The sequence below is a fragment of the Vitis vinifera genome, chromosome 14 (genome assembly GCF_030704535.1).
Source record: "Vitis vinifera cultivar Pinot Noir 40024 chromosome 14, ASM3070453v1".
Lineage (NCBI taxonomy): Eukaryota > Viridiplantae > Streptophyta > Magnoliopsida > Vitales > Vitaceae > Vitis > Vitis vinifera.
Genome location: NC_081818.1, coordinates 27089328 through 27108884, shown reverse-complemented (window position 1 = coordinate 27108884; position 19557 = coordinate 27089328). Strand labels below are relative to the sequence as shown.

Genomic DNA, 19557 nt, shown 5'->3' with positions numbered 1-19557 from the left:
ATCCGAAAATATCAACTCGTAATAAAAAGGGATCGCCGTTGCCGGGGATCGAACCCGGGTCACCCGCGTGACAGGCGGGAATACTCACCACTATACTACAACGACTTGATGTTGGATTATCCTACACTATTCAATAAAACCCTTATTCTGTGTGACCTCTCGTTTAAATTGCACCTTTTTCATGCATTCACATCTCGCCTTTTGGTAAATTCCAAATCCAACCAAGTAAAATGTAAAAAGTAAAAAGTAAAAACCATCGATTAAAGCAGAGTGACAAAATCGTCATTTACCACTCTCCCAAACGTTCGTTTCTTTGGCTTGGCAAGCAAGTCGCCGTCTTTCTCCTAAATTACCAAAACGCCCCTCTGCTCTACTTTCGATGTTTTAAGTGCCCGACAGTCTATCCGAACCTCTAGCCTCGGAGCCAGGCTTGGTCAACGGTGGGCCACTGGTTTGGGCATCGTGGCTCGAATATTGTACGCCCGAACCTCAGTCTCACCTTCCGAGCCTCTTTAACGGTTCCTAAGCTGAGTTTTCCCGCTCTCTCTCTCACTTGGACTAAACTTAGCGTAGTGTAGAAAGCAGCAAGCTCTTCTCCTCATCCCTCGCTCAATGTTCTCCATTTCTTCTCCTCTCATATGGCTAGGTATACCTAGAAACATGTTTTGTATTTTGCTTTTGCTTTTGCTTTTTTACTCCTGCTTTTTGGATTTTTGCTTTTGTTTTTTCTGGATTTGGCAACGAATTCCGTCTGGGTTCTGAGGGAGTCCCACTTCTGATTCTTAGGAATGCAGGATTAGGACCTATCCATATGCAGCAGATAAACCCATTTTCTCATTCGATTTGGATTGGTGTGGGATTTTTACTTGGTTTATTTTGCTCTATGGAATGCTGGGTTAATGTTGTTGTGGGCTTCGTGTGGAAGTTTGCATTGTTTGTGTGTGATGTTTCAGTGTGTAAAAGGAGGTTTTCTTGATCGGATTCTTCTTTTCGAGTGTTATCCTGTTTAGGGAGAAGAAGAAATCGGATTCTTCTTCTCTGGTGTATTTGATTGCATTGTTTGATTTCTTCTGTTGTTTCTATTTGTAACTATTTTTTCTTTATTCTTCTGTGTTTTGGCTAAAGATGCTTTCAGTGTTGAAACTTCAGACTTACAGCATATCATTATGCAGGACTTGGGTCGTTGACAGCAGAGGAATAGCAAGGAAAGTGAAAAATGCTACTCAATCCTTTGCCTCTCAAATCAAAGATTGTGGGGCAAATCGTGAATGCCCAAATTGCCATCATCGTATTGATAATAGTGATGTAAGCTAAGCTGAAATCTTTGACTCTAAATGATAGTTACATGATTACAATATTTCATTCATATCCAATTAAATTTGCAAGAGAACATTAAATTTTCGTGTAGTATTGTTTAAAGTAACTAAATTGATAGCAAAGATCGGGACATTAAATACTTGCAGATAATAACATGATTTAGTACTGATAAGGTAATCTAGATTGAATGAACTGTAAGGCAGTGAAACAATTCACTCCAAACTCAACTATCTATCAATGTTGAGTTGCTTTCCTTTTCGGGTTCCCATTGTCATCTCAGTGACATATTAAAATCATGCCATTGGAAGTTCTTCATGAACTTAATTGGGAAATTATGGGTTCTTTTTTTTATTTTATTTTATTTTTTATGTAAACAAAATTTTCTTAATATTTTTGTTCTGCAACTTTTATTGTGCAGGTTTCTCATGAATGGCCTGGCCTGCCTGCTGGTGTAAAGTTTGATCCATCTGATGTACAGCTTTTAGAACATCTAGCAGCAAAATGTGGAGTTGGAAATGGAAAACCACATGTACTTATTGATGAATTCATCCCAACACTTGAGGAGGATAAAGGAATCTGCTACACCCATCCAGAGAATCTTCCTGGTGAGGCAACTTCCAAGCCCCTGATCTTTGTTTGGTTCTTTCCCAGTTTGTGCGGTTCTAAGTATTTCATCACTGGTAACCTAATGTGCAAAAAATTACCAATTGAAATAAATTATCAAAGAATGAAACAACATAAAATTCTTTTAATGCTGCAAAATAGAAAAACCAATAATTTGAACACTCCCTTTCCTAAAACCCCTCCCTTTAGGTGCTATATTCCAGTTGTTGAAGGGTTAAAGCCTTAAAGAATAGCAAGTGAATATCCAAACGATGGCTCCAAAATCCACTCCATTTTTTCTGCTTTAATTTGAGACAAAAAGACTTGTACAAATACAAAAAATGAGCAGGGTACTACAAAAAGTTAGAGCAAATTTGAGGCTATTATTCTTTCATCTTCTTATGAGAAGATCTGTCCAAAGAAGAAACCACCTGCAAGTCTTTTAACTTAAATCAGATTACAAATGATAGGTCAGCATGCCTTTCCTTACCATCTCAATCACTTTCTCTTTTGGCTTCCTCTTCCCTTAATAATGTATTTGAATTAAATCAAATTACTCCTCTGTCCCACATGACCAAAACATTATGGATGACCTTCAATCCTAGGACATGATTGCCTGAGTATCATCTCTTATGTAAGGCTGTAATGAAAAGTTGTCTCCCATGAATACTTCCTCTTAAGGTAATAAGAAAAAGGATATTTTTGGATGTCTTGTAAAAATGGAATGACTCCTCCATGTTTTACACGCATTCTAAGGTGGAAACAACCCATGGCCTAAAATGTGATCATTACAAGAAATGGCAACCAAGTGATGGTGAAAACCTGCACTTGTTAAAAGGCTGTTAGCCTTGAAGGCAGACTAAAAAAATGGAACAAAGAGGTTTTTGGCTAGTTTGCAAGTCGGATATAGAAAAAGCATATGATCATGTAAATTTGAAGTTTGTGCTCTCAATTATAGAAAAGATGAGTTTTGGTCATAGGTGGAGAAAGTGGATTCATTACTACATATCCACTGTGAGATTGTCAATTCTATTTAATGGCACTTCCACATTTTTTTTTTCAAAGTTCTAGAGGGCTGAGACAAAGTGGTCCTCTCTTCCCCTATCTACTTGTGTTAATTATGGGGGCATTCAGTTGCCACATTGCCAAAGTAGAGCCAGGTGGATTTAAAAGGTGTTTTAAGGTAGAGGATGGAGGGCAAGAAAGGATAAATATCTCTCATTTACTATTTGCATATAATACACTTAGTCTCTGCAAGGATGATGTGGATGAGTTTCAATACTGGAGATGGATTGTTGTTTGTTTTGAACTTGTATTACGCTTGAAGATAAACTTACAAAAAAGTGAGATGCTTCGGGTGGACAGATTGGTTTCTCTATTCAGATGCAAGGTTAGGGGCCTTCCTACCTCGTATCTTGGCTTACCTCTAGGAGTATTTCATAATTCCTGTGCTGTGTGGGATTGGGTGAAGGAGGGAATCAGAAAAAGACTGGCCTCCTATGAGAAGCAATATCTGTTTAAAGGAGGACGGGGTAAAGAGGACCCTATTGAGCCTCCTAATGTACTTCATGTCCCTTTTTTCAGTTCCCAGAAGAGTAGGTATTAGATTGAGAGCAAATTCAAGGAGATTTTTTGTGGTGTAACCATCTAGAAGGAAGGAAAATGCATCTAGTGAGTTGGGGAATTGTTTGTCATGATAAGAATTATGGTGGATTGGGAATCAGGAGGATGAAGGCTTTAAATAAGGTCTTAATAGGCAAATGATTATGGAGGTTCGTCAATGAGTATGATAGCATGTGGAGAAAGTTCATCCATGCCAAATATGAGGAAACGGATGGGAGTTGGAGCACCCTGAAGGCCTTTGGTCTGTACAGTGCAGAAGGCACTTTCAAGATTGGGAAATAGATGTGGTGGCTCAAATTTTCAATGTATGAGTAAGAGTGCAAGGAGTAGGGGCTGGTAGATTACAATGGAAATAAAATAGGAAAGGAAAATTTTATGTTTAGTCCTACTATAGTTCTTTACGTGGTGAGAGTAGGGAATTGTTCACAGCTAAAGAAGTTTGGAGGTCCCATGTTCTGTTGAGAATCTCTTTTTTTTGCATGGGAAGTAGTGTGGGGGAATATTCTAGCCATTGATATCCTAATGAGAGAAAGGTGGATGATGGTGAAGAAACAACAAATCACATCCTAATCCATTGTGATGGGACAAAAAAAGTTGTGGAATCTTATTTTAGCAATTTTTGTGTTGAATGCCCAAACTTAGTGAATAGCTTTTCCTAGGTTGGAAGGTCAAGGGGATGGAGAAAAGACTAGACGATAGCAAGATTTGGCACGTAACTCCCTTATGTTTATTTTTGTCCATGTGGAAAGAGGATCTTATGTGAGGAAGAGTTGTCAGATCGTAGATTGAAGGAAACCATTTTAAAGTCTTTGTTGGAGTGGTTTTGGGATGCAATGGGGATGGATGGAGATCTTCACAATGTTGGGGTTTAGCCTTAAATGTGAATAGATAGTCTTTTTTTGTGGGCTTTCTTGTTCATTTGTTTTTTGCCTTTCTTTTTGGTGCCTTCTGTGCACCATTGTGTAAATTGGGTGTTCCTTGGCACCTCGTATTATCCATTTGCCCATAAAGAAAAGAAAACTTGTTTTCTGTTATTTCTAGACAACTTAGAATTTATCTGATACCATCATTTGTATAGATGACTCATATTGATTAATGGTAGCTTCAAATTCTTTGTAAAACATAATAGTTCCATTAAATTTCCTTAGTCAGTTCATTTAAGTTCTTAAGTTCACGTCTTACTCATATTTACTATCATCATTTCATACTGACATTTGTTCTGGGTTGAACTTGTGTGTGGTTATGGCTTAACAAAACTATTGTTTTGATTACCATTTCTGGATTTGCTTTAGGTGCCAAAAAAGATGGAGGTAGCATCCATTTCTTTCACAGAACTACCAATGCGTATGCTACTGGTCAAAGGAAGCGCCGAAAGATCCACAGTCTTCATGGTTCAACCGAGGAGCATGTTCGCTGGCACAAGACAGGCAAGACCAAGCCTGTGATTGAAAATGGGGTTCAAAAGGGCTGTAAGAAAATCATGGTTCTTTATAAAAGTTCAAAGAAGGGGTCCAAGCCAGATAAGTCTAATTGGGTGATGCATCAATATCATCTTGGCACTGAAGAAGATGAAAGAGAAGATGAATATGTGGTGTCCAAAGTTTTCTATCAGCCACAGAAACAAACAGAGACTAATGATAATATTCCAGTCATTGAAGAATTGGATGCAGTGACATCTCAAACTAGTCCAAGAACCCCCAAAACAACTACTCCAAATCCACCTCGATCAGAGAAATCAGTTTTCTGTGCCAATGCTGGGGATGATAGCACACCCCATGGGTCTGCACAGGTACGTAGCAACTTTTCTTATGCCCTGTCTGAAATCTTAAGGCCCTATTGATGAGCTATTGGGAATGATTATCCTTAAATGCTGATAATGGACTGTTGTGGGATGGACACTGTTGTAAGCTGTCCTTTTCATTACTGAAAGTACTCATTTGTGGGCTACAATCTGATTTAGTTGTAGATAGAGAGAGCATTTGGTAAAACTTAATACTTAATGACTTAAAGTAAGTTTATGTAAAATTATGCTAAAGTTATTAAGTCATTAAGTTGATTTATCAATATGTTTAATAGCTTAAGTCATTAAATCATATTAAGTCAATAGGTTAATTTATCAAACACACTCAAAATTGGTCCGATAGGGGTTGTTACGGGTGGAGGATTTAAGATCAACTCTAATGTTGATTCTATTTTTGTCATTGATGCATTCTGCTGCTAGAACATAATTTCTAGAATTGGCTGTTGCTACAGGGGGGAAAACATTACTACCATGACCATCTGATATTCTATTTGTTAAATTTTATCAAGTTCATGTCAAACAAGTACTCATCAAAATATGTCAAACAAATATTTTGCATTTTTCAAATGCAAACAGAAACAAAATAAATCTATTTGAATTTTCAAAAGACATGGAGTAGGAAAGGAGACGATTACATTTTGTTATTGTTTCCTTTGTTTTATCCTGTACTTACTGGATCTTTTTCATGTGAATTAGAAAGCAGAGTTTGTTGGAGAAGCGTCTCATCCAAATCCATCTACTGATCAGATTGAGAACAATATGGAGTATCCCCTATGGCTGGCCGGCGAATCACAGGCCATTGAGGATGCAGATCAGAATGGGCTGCACGACTCACTGTTATGCAAGGAGATCTTTTATCCTGGTGCTCCTCACTATGACACAGGATTAAACCATGGTCCTGTCATTGGCTTTTCTCACAACATGAATGGCATACCTGGAGATCATAATGCACCCTGTGGAATTGCTGACCTTGAGAATCTAGAACTAGATACTCCACCAGATTTTCAGCTTGCAGTAAGCTTCACCTCCAACCCTTGTTCTATACAATTAAACTTCACTGATATCACAGTTATAATTCCTCATCTATGTCCTGCAGGATTTGCAATTTGGATCACAAGACAGCATATTTGGTTGGCTAGATCGGTTATGAAGAAGCAGATAGTGCAGAGAAGCTTCTCAAGATGGGTGATAGAATCCCAATTTTGTACCAGTGGATCTTCTCCTCTTGTTTCAAGTATCTCTTACCATTATTGTTAAAAGAGCTTTCTTGCTTTGGAGGGTCACTGGGACTTCCCTCTTTTTATGGCACTTTGCTTTAGAGCAAGTTTTTGAAGACCTCTACAAGGCTTGCAGCAAGTTTTTGAACCCTACAATGGTTATGAAAACATGAGGTCTTGGAGCTCAAATTGTTTAGGTGTTAAAGGGGTAGTAGGAGCAGGTACCTCTCTCAGTCAACTTGGGTGTTTATTTGTTTGTTTGTTAATTTTAGGCACCATTCAGGATGCAGGTGCTATCTCAAAAGTCAAAAGCTTGTGACACAGGAGTAAAGTATTTACTAAAATGGATGTGAACCCAGAACTGTTGTGGCTCCTATAATGAAAGAAATTGCTTTATGCTCTTTATCGATTGCATAATTGCAGAGTTAGTCTGCATTTCCAGTATATGAATGGCTGCTATATTATTCTCTTTTGTAATTATTGGAAGACATGCCATTGAGGTTCAAGTGTTAACAGGGAGGAAGCGTTCTTACGTGATTATAAAAAACGTTTTTAGTATATCTAATACTTAAAGGATAAAAAATTTAAAAACACTTCATAAAATTATTGTCAAACGGTTTTTTAAAGTACGTTTGAAAGTGATTTAAGAAAATGTTTCTAACATTTTTAATACTTGAATGATAAAAAATTTTAAGTATTAAAAATATTAAAAACATTTCGTAAAATCATCATCAAACAGACTTTTAAAATACGTTTGATAGTGATTTTAAGAAATATTTTTAGTCTTTTTCTAATACATGAAACATAAGAAATTTCTAGTGTTAAAAAAAATTAAAACACCTAGAATCGCCACCAAATGCATTTTTGGTCAAAAAAGTGTTTTTGAAAAAAATTTAGATATTTGACAAATTTAAAGAAACACTTTTAAAAATCTGAAAATCATTTATAATATTGAAAAATCATAAATCATTTATAATGTTTTTATGATGAAATACTTGACAAATAATCCTCTTCAAGGCACTTTCAAAAAAAATATTTCAATTAATAAGACTTTAACTAAAAACATTTTCAAAAAATTATCTCAAAGAAAGCATGTTTAGTTTTTAGTGGAATTCTGAGAAGTGTAAATGAGGACTGATCGGTGCAGTGCTCGACCCTCGGGTAAATAGCTTAGGTTGTCTTGGTTAAACGACGTCGTAGACCTCTGAACTGAACGAACTGCACATAAGTAAGAGGAGGTCAACCCTTGGCCAAACCTCAAGGCTTAAACCCTGAAAAACCCAGCTAGCGGACGGATTGGGTGAGCATGGAAGCAACCACGGATTCTCTACGGTGATTGAGAGACCCTTCTATCTTGCAATGTCTATAGTAAGGAACCTTCAAAGGCGGTCTTTGAAGACCCTCTCCTCTCTCCTCCAATCCCATCCTTACAAGTACTCTCTCACTCTCTCTTCTCAATTTCCATCCGTTTGGTTCCTGAGAAATCACAGGAAAAAGACAGAAAATTTTCCCTATTATTCACTTCTTTTTCCTTCATTTCTCCGCTACTAAACACAAATTTTGGCTTTCCCCTTTTTGTTTCTCACATGGGCAGTCTGATTTTACTATATTTCAGGAATGTTGTGTCACGGAGATATGTTCCTTTGAAATGTCTTTCAAGCAATCCGATTCAATCGAGTGCTGGGAGCGAGGACTGCTCTTCATCAATTTCCCCGTGGAATGGATTCAGTGGATGGTCTCGAGCGATGTCCACGGCTGGAGGGAGAAGCATGCGGAGCAAGGTGGAGAGGAGGATGCGTAAAGAGTCTGGAAAAACCCTAAGAGAGGTTCGCCGCGCTCAGAAATTGCGCAAGAAGTTGATGACTGATGAGGAGAGACTCATATACAATCTCAGAAGAGTAAGCTAATCTGCATTTGTACATTTTTTTCCCCTTTAATTCATAGATTTTCCCCATCTTGGAACGTGCATGAACTCGATAGTGCATAGTTTGAATTTGTGGCCCTTGACTCAGAATTTTTGTTAAAGATGTCTCCTTTTTTTGAACCCAGTATTTGCAATATGAAATGCTAATATGGATACACTGAGTTGAATTTTTACTGATTTATATATTATTGGTGTTTGCTTTGGGAGGGGGCATTTTCATGTTTACCAAGTCAAAGTTTTGACGGCATGCATGATGTATAGATGCTTGACGGTAGAAGAATAGCTAGTTCGGATGCTCTTGAAAATCAATATTGAAATCCCCCATTGCCAGTTATGTTATAGTGTATCCGGTGCTTAATTTTGTTTCTATTGCCATATTTACAAGAGCAATATCAAACAGGAAAATGGGAAAAAAGAAGAAGTACATACAGATTTCTAGTGGTTCACTCTTAATGTGAGCTTCCACTTTACCATTGCAGATTTTCCAATATAATAAAAGAAAATTTTCAGGGTGATCTCACACCTCCCAATGATGGCCTTGCCTCTGTTTTTCACACAAGAAACAACTGCCTTAATAACCCTTTGTATAATGTGAAAATTAAAATAGACTAATATGTGTAGGATAGCTAAAATACCACTTAAAGAAATCGCCCATACTGTATAAGTAGATTCCACACAACTCAACATAGCCCATAAATAACTTGGTGAACATCACACAATGATGGGAACCCGTTGAGGGTGTGGGTTGGGCTGCTCCTCCGTCCTTGGCTTCCAGCTAGGGTGTGGGGGGTGTTTTCTTCCTTGTAATCTTTTGGCCACTGCTTTGGTGGTTTTTTAATACAAGTTTCCTTTACTTATCAAAAAAAAAATGATGGGTTACGCTGATTAACTGCAGATCAATTCCAGTTCCAATGCCTTGGTCGATGCTTGAGAAAGTAGAACGTTGATGATTTGGTGGTTTGCTTTTTTATGTGAGAAATTATAAGCTAGGAATCCTCTATTCTTTCGGAGGAAATGATTATTTATGTTTATTACTTGGGCCCTCTTGTTTCTGGTTGAATTTCATTTCATGTTTATAACTTTGTTGTTAATTTGATTCTTCTCTTTCTCTAAATAAATATATTGTTGTGGTTCCTTTTAATGGTTTGGTTTAGATGCAAAATTCATCCATATTTTCTTCTTTACTTTTTGATACAGCAAGATTCATCCACAATCACATTTACAACTGTTAGTTAAGGATGGCTTCCAAATTCTGACCAATTGTAAAGCAATGTTCGGGTATTTGTTCCTGGTTTCCAATTTATAACATCAATTTCTTTACTTTTGCAGGCCAAGAAGAAAGTGGCATTACTGCTGCAGAAGCTCAAGAAATATGAGCTACCAGAGCTTCCTGCCCCTCGACATGATCCTGAGTTATTAACTGCTGAGCAGCTTCAGGCATATAAGAAGATTGGCTTCAGAAATAAAAATTATGTTCCTGTTGGTGTTCGTGGAGTATTTGGAGGAGTGGTCCAAAATATGCATCTTCACTGGAAGTTCCATGAGACTGTTCAAGTTTGCTGTGATAACTTCCCAAAGGAAAAAATCAAGGAGATGGCAACCATGCTTGCAAGATTGAGTGGAGGTATCGTGATAAATGTACATGATGTGAAAACAATTATCATGTTCCGTGGCAGAAACTATCGCCAGCCAAAGAATCTGATACCTATCAACACCCTCACAAAGAGGAAGGCAAGTACACACAATCTTGCTCCTTAGCGTATTCGTTTATTTTTCTCTTTTTAGGATGAACCTGGCAAAACATTTAAAGATAACAATTTAATTTTTTTTCATACAAAACATTGTTCTGGAGAAGTTAAGGAACGAAGCTGACAGACCATGAGGCAGTTTGTTGCAAGATTTTTCTGTTCCCTCCTGGCACCTGATTTTTGTTCCTGTGTTTCACAGTGCTGAGCAGCACAGGACAATGGTATATTTTTATTGTAGCTGCTACTAAAAAGGCTAAAGAAGCAGTCCAACCTGGACATGAACATGTCTTACTGTTTTCCCCAAGCTTCCTAAGGTTTTAATGCTCATATTTTCACAAAACCCATGCTGAATAAAACTCAATGCTCAAGAAAAGCAAATGAGAAAGACCAATCCCAATTGAACCCCACAGGGTGTAAGCAACACTACCAAAAAACACGGAAATCTAAGTCTGTGTCTTACACTTTTCGAGTCTGGGAGAGTGTCTGTATTGAAATTATGTACCCTTTGGCCAAACACTGGCAAATTCATTGCATGGCATGCAGAGAATGGACTGCCATCTCTTGTATAGCTATTGCATGCACAAAGTGCTTTTTTCATTCAATCGGTTTTGATGCTCTAGTTCTTGAGATTAGAAACCCATATTTTGCTGATAAAATCAATTATAGTGTTCAAATTAATTATATACTCTGTGAGCTCTGGTTTTGATTGATGATAAACATGATTCTGTTTAATATGCAGGCATTATTCAAAGCCAGATTTGAACAAGCACTTGATTCTCAGAAACTAAACATAAAGAAAATAGAACAACAGCTGCGGCGAATGGGTGTAAACCCTGAGGATCCAGTTGCCATGGCCAGCATCCAGAGAGTAGCATCCACATTCTTCAATGCAATTGACAAGCAGGAAGGAAGTCCTTATGTTTTCCAGGGGGACAAACTATTTGGAGCAGCACCTACTGAAGACTTAAAACTGTCAGAAGAGCCTCCTGTTGATAGCGACCAAGAGGAACTTGACCAATTCATAGCTGAGATAGAGGATGCAGCAGATAAGGAATGGGCAGTGGAAGAAGCTGCCGAGAAAGAAGAGCTCAGCAAAATGAGGTATTGGAACAGAGAAGAGTTTGCTGGGAGGTTTAGAAGATTTGATAACCCTAAAAATGAAGACTTTGATAGTGATGTTAGAGGGGCAAGGGGTTGGAACCATACGCGTGGCAGACAGAGGACAACTGATACTGATGATGAAGGCAATGATGTTTCTGAGGGTGATGAAGAATGGGATTCCAATGATGTGAGAGATCTGAGAACTCCTGAGAGTGATGGTGATGATTCTGATGAAGTTCATAATGAGTTCACGGCACCTAGAATGCAAAGTGGGAAGCTGGATTTTGGCAGAGCCAAAAATAATAATAGTAAGGATTTCAAGAGAAATGCTGAAGAATTTAGGAGAAAGGTAGATGAAGAAGACTCAGGGTCAGAAGATATGTTAGATGATTTGGAAAACGCTATGTGGGAGTCAGATGCCGAGGAAGAACATGACTCGAGGACATCAAGAATGGCAAGTAATGATTACAGGAGCAGCAGTGATGATGATGAGCATCTTCATCGCATAAAAAGAGATAGTAAGAACGCAAGGAATCTGGTGAATGATCATGAGAATGATGCTGATTATTCTGAATCTGATGAAGGTCAGGATGAATTCAGGGAATCTAGAATAGCAAAACAGAAGCATGGTCAGATTAGCCGAGTCAATAATGATCAAGGCTTCATGAGAAATGCTGAAGCTAACTTTAGCAGAAATATGATTGAAGAAGATTCTGAGTCAGAAAATATGTTAAGTGATTCAAAAGTAGGAATGTGGGAATCAGATGATGAGGGATACTCAAAGGTATCCAAAGCAATAAGCAATGATTATCAGAGCGGTGATGAAGAAGAGGATTATCACATAACAAAAAATGAGACGAGCAAGGAGAAAGATAAAAGAATGAAGACACCGAAACAGGTAGATGAGACTTGGGATAGTGATTAGCTTGGTAATTGTTGAGCACATCGTGTCAAAGGTTAATTTATAGAACCCATTTTTATTCTCCACAAAAAAGGTCTATCTAATGTAAGGGGATTGCATGATTATGTTAATTCATTAAGTGAGATTATTCCTCTACAGTTTGAACATTCTGTCAACCGGGAGCCTGACATCCCTTATAGATGAATCAATTCATTGCATTTTATAAGTTTATATGGCATTTTGAAATGAGAGTGTATTTCATTGCATGGATGGATCATGGAACATTTCCTTGATAGTTGCTAGTTTGAAAAGGCAGCAAAATGAAGCTTCCTTTTGTAGACATGTAACATCAACCTTGGAAGGGGGAGTTATGAAGTGAGACTTCCTTCCCTTAACTTGAAGTTTTTGTACTATCTTATTTCTTTTAATGAACCCATTTTCCATAATGGCTTAATTGATAGATGGCTCCAACTGCTGACTTTATCTGAACTTGTAGTAATCAGAACAGAAGCCCATCTTCTGGGCAGCAGACTTTTACATATTGGACCGTGTCCTTTTTTTAATGGGCTTATTTGCCAAAATGTGATCAAATCAGGTGGCCTGCAACGCCTAATTACTTGACTTCAGAGACGTGGTGGACGGGTCTTTTCTTTTGTCACTATCAGAAACAGTGTTGCATTTCAATAAATTAAGGTCCATATGCCATATAGATGAATAAATTATAAGGTCGCATTCTAAATTGTGACTTTTATAAACGGCTGACATACTAACATCACCATGTCAATATGTGGACATGGGCGGTGGAGGACAAGGCAATCCACCCCACCTCCACCACCACCACTACCTTCTTGCAATCTAGTGAAGTCTGAGACAGATCCCCTAAATAAATACAAATCAGAAGTTGGTGGGAAATTCTGGGAAACTAAAAAAAGAGAAGAAACACCCACACTACAAATAAATGGTTCTCATCAATTGCAAACAAACATGCCCTCCGTGTTCCAATCACCTAAAGAATTGCATTTATGACATGATCATAAGGTCAGACAGGTGGTCTAGTGGAAGAAAATTAATATTGCAATTCCACTAAGGATAGGCCTACCCCTGCTGATTTTCTCACAGATGATGTTATTGTTGCATGCATATGAATGGGTGGATTTACATATTCAAGGAAAAGCCAAAGTGGCAGATTGTGATATGTGGAGACTTTCTAGGGGAAACCTTTTAGTTGAGTTCTGTGATCTGATCAGAAAGAAGGCTAAAAAGGGCAAAGATAAGTGACTTCCAACTGAAAACGAACCTCTCAAAACCTATGAAATGCCGATTTTTAACCCGAACTTTTGCTTTATTGGGGATTTCTTCTTAATTTCACCCATCTCCCATTACTCCTTAGTATTTGGCTAAATATGTTCCATCCTCATTGATTTCAAATTTTATTAATACTTTCCTTATTTTAAGTAAAAGAAAATACAAGTTAAAATTTTTTAAAAAAAATATTTGATAAAATTTCAGAGTAATGGGTACTTGAAAGGAGATGATTTATTACAAAAGAGCAATACATTCACAGGAGCAATCCATCCATAAACCACTATAGTGAGCAGACAAGCAAGAACATAAGAACGACTGTTGAGAGGAGTCTTAGTGGGGAATCTGTTTTTGGATTAGAAATTCTTTGTGTGATGTTTTGGTGGGTGGTGGGAACCCCCAATTAGTTCTCCGACATCAAAGTTGCCACGCGAAGGCAGTGCGTAATTTGTACACAAAAGAAGGCAAGGACTTGCAAAATTCCAAGTCCTTTATTAAAAAAGGGGGACACATGCCCTTTCACAACCAATTGGACAGCTAGGACTTTGTTTTCTGCGTAATTCAGACTCACAAGAAAGGCCCAACAAGAGAGTCAGCACATATGCATATCTAAACCCTGTTCTGAGCAAGTGAATCTATCAGTTGAACTTGGAAAATATGACTCAGGCGTATTCAACACTCAAAATTCCATGGAAAGCAAAAAAAATGTTGGCTTTTCAAAGGAAGAAAGGTAGGCTTGCTTTTGGATAACATGTGGGAGACTGGAAAAAATTGTGCCCAAAATGGATGCATGACATGAGTTAAGGGCAAAAGGAATGATGAATGGCAACATCCCAATAGCTTTATGATCTGCAATGGCATGGGAAAAGAATATAAATCAGCAGTATGGTGGGCAACAAAGTTGTAAGAATTTATAAATGAATAGTCTAAAAGAAAACAAAATTCCCAGCAGAGAAAAGTCTGGGAAATGTCATTTTACTCTTGTTCAATTTGGGGTTTATGCCATACCTACAAGGAAGTGGTATGGAAGTTCTGTAGAGCAATAAAGTTACTATCCTCACCGTCACAAGCTCCCTTACAAATGAATATGCCTCTATCTAGGAGGAAACCCAAAAAACAGAAGAGAAAATGTACATGGTTTTCCCTAGAAATCCAAGATCCTATCAAGTTCTACTCATCTATCTAAAAATGACCTAAATTTTCTTGGACATAAGGTATACTCTGTATCAATGCCACAACATAGCCACCAAGTATCCGATAAAACCTGATTGGGTCCAGCATACTATCTGCATGTTCAACCATTAAATGGCATCTCTTTTCTGAAGAAACTCAGCCACTTTCTCTTTTGCAGTTACCAGGCAAAAGAAACCCGTACTTCTCAGCATTATTCAACAGATATGCAGGAAGATGAACTGCAGAAAAAGAATGAGGGATGGGTCCCAACTTCCCTATGATATCCTTGAATGTGTGCTCCTCGGGAAGCATGTCGAATAGGTCAGACCCTTTGCAGATCACATCCTGAACTCTTTTGGGGTTCATGTAATGAGAGAACCTCACTCTATCGCAGTGGCTGTAAGCTTTCATCTTAAATATGAACTCACTGATGTGGCGGAAACAAAAGCTACAATGCCACCCCGCATCTGACAAGACGTAGTCAGTCTGACGATAGTGTGCATATCTAGTCTTGCCGATCTGGTACCTGTGGACCGAAGCTCTCCAGCTCTTGTTATCTAGAAAAAACTCAAAGGAGTACAAGTAGTTCCTCAGCCGAAGATGAAGGATTGGAGGGATGTCATCACACCACCTCAAGAGATTAATTGTGTGGCTACTAGGGATTTCGTCAACATCAGACATTATCAACAAGTCATCATCATCTATACCCGCTATTTTGAGGAGCTGATCCAGAGCAACTCTCTGATATGCCTCTTCAACAAATGGATTTTCGCCTTTTTTAAACCTCCCCCCGATTGTTCCATAAGTTAGTCGAGGCTCAATAAATTTGAATTTGTCCCTATTTTTTGAGAAAAGCAATGGCTTGGGCAAGCCAGTAAATGTTGAGTTTGACTCAAGGAGAACAACTTGTGTCACATAAGGATACAATTCCTTCCATCGAATTGTAAGGATGTCTACTTCATTACTAAATAAAACTGCATCAAACACCCGTCTAGGGGATTCACGAATTCCCCACCCATGAAGTCTGCAAAGATTCGCCATTGGCACATCCTCATGATAGTAGTGCGGGATTTCGATGAATGGCTTCGGAGGAGATTCCCATAATGGCCGTAAGAAGTAGGAGATTTTCTGCCCATGCAAATAAACACCAAAGAAGAATGTCGGGACTATCACAATCAAAAGAATATAGGTCTTCAAATCCAGCCCACGCAGAATGCATCGAAGTCTCGTCATGCTCAATGCTCCATGGGATGCCTGCTGGAGTTCAAAATAAAAACCTTTCTAAGATATTCATATATTGGGAATCCAATCTAAATTTCAAAATAAGCAATGGAATTTAATAGAATAAAAGCTCAAACGTAACTTGTCCAGTTGTCCCGCATATTCTATCACATTATCAGATAATCTACATTCAAACACATATCATTAAGGAAATCATCAAACAAAGAAAGTAAGATGCCTAATGCCAATCACCCAAATTCACTGGTTCACCTTTTTGCAAGATTTAAGACCAAAACAAAATCGAAAATGCTTTGAAAAGGGTACATACGCACATTATTAAATTCAAAATTACAAACTTATAATTCAAGGGCTACAACCATAGATTTCTACATTCCCTAGTAGTACATTTTCACTTTGAAATTTGAATAAAAGAGGCAAGTCCCCAGAGAAGAAAAGGAATTTATTGCTTCAAACCATTCAGAAACAGATTTAAACAGAGGAGAAACCTATCAATTGACAAAATCTATGGGCGTAATAACAATTTGTATATGTGCCTAGAAACAATTATTGGAGCAAGAAAGATTAAACCATTTCTACTCAATCCAAATCAAAATCGAAAAAATAAAATAAAAGGAAAAATGGAAATTCAAAGAGAACAGAGTGACAAACACATTGTCACACAGAAAACCAGCTTTTAGAAAGAAAAATTATTAAAGGAACTAAAAAAAACCTTACGAATTCGTTGCCGTAATAATTTACCCAGGAAATTGTAAACGGAAAGAACAAATCAACCCTAGTAAAGGACTCAAGATTTCTAGGGTTTAGAATGACTATAACAAAAATCTACAATTTTATATCTGGAAACAGACGATTGGTAAATGAAAAAATAGTTCTATTTTAAACCAATTCAAAATAAAGCTAAATGAAGACCACCCATAACCCAAGACTACAAAAAAAAAACCACAAATTCAAATTTCCAAAAATTCAAGAACTAAAATAAAAATCAGACAATACCTGACCACAAACGTCTTCACATATATCATCAGTTTTTTTGGAACTGTAGTACCCATCAGCCATCGCTGCCATCCCGACCAACAACTATTTTTGGGGTTTCGGTTATTAAGACAAAAGAACCAGACTCTAAACAGGGAGGAAAATGCAGATTTTATCTCGGTTTCAACTGGGTAACAGAGTGTTCACTTCAGATCGTTGAAACCCAGATCAAACCCTCGAATCAGAGGCGGAATCACAGTGAAAATCTCGCCGGAAAACGCCCCGGAAAGTGACGATCTTCGAGGGTTGTCTCTCAGTTCCCCGAGTCCCCAAACGTCAATTATAGCCGTTTGGTGGTTTTCCGCTGCTTCTAACAGATAGAAAACCTCTCCCTCTTACAAATAGAAATCCCAAAAAAAACGGAAGAGAGAGAAATGTTGATATAGCCCCCAAAAATATGCCCATCTCCCACCTGGGCCCCTGCCCCCTGTACGGAGGTACAGAATTTCTCCATTTTTAACATCGCTTCCGTAAATTATTTTCATCAATCCACTCAATTCCAATACTCAAACCGTCAATTCTTATTCTAATCCCCTCCATCAACCCATCTGATCCTGATGATCTCCACACATTCATGATCAGACGGCTGTCAGAAGCAGATCATGGGAACTACCATGAGGAAGCATGTTTTGGACAACTACTCTTTGTCTTTGATTTCTCACAGGGAGCCGTTTTCTTTTGTTTAGTGTCCTGGGTTAGATTTGGTGTGCCTTTTTACCAACTTGCCCTTGGATACTTTATTTTTGAGACTGAGATCCATGGGTATCATAGTCACCCCCTTGATGTGTATACTCAAGATTATATGTTTAAACTATTAGACTTCCATTATATAAATCGTACATTGAGATATTGCCCTATTAAAGAATAGTGTTGAGCCCCAAAACCTCCTTTTTTTTATTAAGTAGGGTTTAACGAGATAATTCCGACAAAAATACATTGTTAATTTACTTAACATTGACATTTTAGGATCCAGTGAGAACGAAAACTAAATAATTAATCAGTGGTTTACCACCGTATTATTAAATAATTACTTTTTTCAATATGTCACTTGTTTATAGAACTTGAAATAAAAATTTCAATATTGAAAATGACATTTTAATAAAAAATTTCAACATTTATTTCTCATAATCATAGTGTTCACGATATATACTAAATGATTTTGTGTTTTGCTATCATTTTCTAAGGGTTTCTTCCAACAGTGTTTACTTTGAGAATTAATTTTTTGAAGGTAGAGTTTTTTTTTTTTTTTTACTGTTAAAAATAATATATTGATATCAACCAATACTACTAAATTAAATAACAAAATTACTTTAGTTATCTTAATTGATATTAATATATAGAAAAAATTAAATATTTTGGTTTTTTTATTTAACCAAAAAAAACAAACATCGCCTTAATTGCTAAAACCGACTAATACTTATCTAAAATTCATGTTAAATAATATTTCATTTTTTTTCCAAATGTACCCACCAAATAAAAGTGTCATTTTCCCAAAATTGTCACATTAATGATCAAAAAAAGCAAATTTATACAATTGTACAATATTATTATTTTTATCTTTTGTGTGTACCATTATGAAGGTGCCATCCTCTAAAATATTACCTTATTTGAATCTACAATTACCCATATGAATTTCAAATACCTTCATTGACAAAGGGGTCTCCATCTTGTATGATGAAATAATAAATATGTCCATCTCAAAATTAAATTATTTCTCTAGGGCATTTCATTGAAGGGAGGCATTATTCTAGGGCACAAAAGTGGAAAATATTCTAGACCCACTCTCGCATGGCTAAGCCCATGTGTCCTTATTAAATATGCCCCTTTCCATTATTTTATATAAAGTAGTGAAGTACCTTGATAGGTGAGTCCACATGTGACATTGCCTTATGATATAGCCCTAATATTAACACTACCCTTTTGGCCAATTGTGTGTATCAGACATTTGTTTACTTCCTTGTATTGTATTGGGTTTTGTTAATCTTAACCAATGGTGTGATGGGTTGGTGATGAATCCTGGCCGCTTGATCACACTACTTGGCTTTGAAACTAATTGAAGGGCCCACAATAGATAATCTAAATTTAAAATAAGGTTGCATAGAGGTGTCGTTAGTCATGTGCAGCTACTGTATATACACTCAGACCAAATGTAGGACCCAAGTGACTCCAATGAGGATCATTTAAATTCATCCATGATTCTATTGAAAATAAGACATGGGTTTTTTTTTAAGGTGAGGAATGAGCAGATAAATTAGAAAATAATGAAGAATGATGGGAGATGAGCTGCCCATCCACCATTTTCGTTAGTCACCAAAATGATGAAAACGAAGGAAAGAACAAAGAGAATCAAACAAAACAAGAGGGAGATGGGTAAACAAATTGGGAGCTGCAAAAATTGATATAGAAATTGGGGGAGACGTGGGTAGTGGGAATTATAGGCAACTTTATGATGGGCAAGAAAGAAGTAAGAGGCTTCGAGGCAACTTCCTAAGAAAGCCAAGGCGGTGTGGAATGGGGACCAAGGCTGAGGGAGAGAGAGAGAGAGAGAGAGAGAGAGAGAGAGAGAGAGAGAG

At 37.4% G+C, this 19557-nt stretch overlaps 3 protein-coding genes and 1 non-coding gene across 5 annotated transcripts; 2 read left to right on the top strand and 2 right to left on the bottom strand.

Moving 5' to 3' along the window:
• Positions 1 to 33: 33 nt before the first annotated feature.
• TRNAD-GUC (transfer RNA aspartic acid (anticodon GUC)) lies at positions 34 to 105 on the bottom strand. The gene has a single exon. It is a non-coding gene; the product is annotated as a tRNA-Asp (tRNA).
• Positions 106 to 419: 314 nt separating this feature from the next.
• On the top strand, positions 420 to 6966 carry LOC100249251 (SUPPRESSOR OF GAMMA RESPONSE 1). The gene is made up of 6 exons (XM_002272410.4): positions 420 to 646; positions 1173 to 1305; positions 1736 to 1922; positions 4836 to 5332; positions 6041 to 6358; positions 6441 to 6966. The coding sequence occupies exons 1-6, from the start codon at positions 639 to 641 to the stop codon at positions 6492 to 6494; spliced, it is 1197 nt and encodes a 398-aa protein (XP_002272446.1). The 5' UTR covers positions 420 to 638; the 3' UTR covers positions 6495 to 6966.
• Positions 6967 to 7808: 842 nt separating this feature from the next.
• Positions 7809 to 12393, top strand: LOC100254349 (CRM-domain containing factor CFM9, mitochondrial). Its single transcript, XM_002272376.5, has 4 exons — positions 7809 to 7994; positions 8177 to 8459; positions 9815 to 10216; positions 10973 to 12393. The coding sequence occupies exons 1-4, from the start codon at positions 7921 to 7923 to the stop codon at positions 12257 to 12259; spliced, it is 2046 nt and encodes a 681-aa protein (XP_002272412.3). The 5' UTR covers positions 7809 to 7920; the 3' UTR covers positions 12260 to 12393.
• Positions 12394 to 14464: 2071 nt separating this feature from the next.
• Positions 14465 to 17351, bottom strand: LOC100259362 (uncharacterized). 2 transcript variants are annotated; one of them, XM_010662541.3, is made up of 2 exons: positions 16946 to 17351; positions 14465 to 15967 (listed from the first exon to the last, which is right to left on the bottom strand). In XM_010662541.3, the coding sequence occupies exons 1-2, from the start codon at positions 17015 to 17017 to the stop codon at positions 14867 to 14869; spliced, it is 1173 nt and encodes a 390-aa protein (XP_010660843.1). In that variant the 5' UTR covers positions 17018 to 17351; the 3' UTR covers positions 14465 to 14866. The 2 variants fall into 2 exon arrangements, with proteins under 2 accessions (XP_010660843.1, XP_002272340.3); XM_002272304.5 differs by having other exon boundaries at positions 14465 to 15964.
• Between the last annotated feature and the right edge of the window lie 2206 nt (positions 17352 to 19557).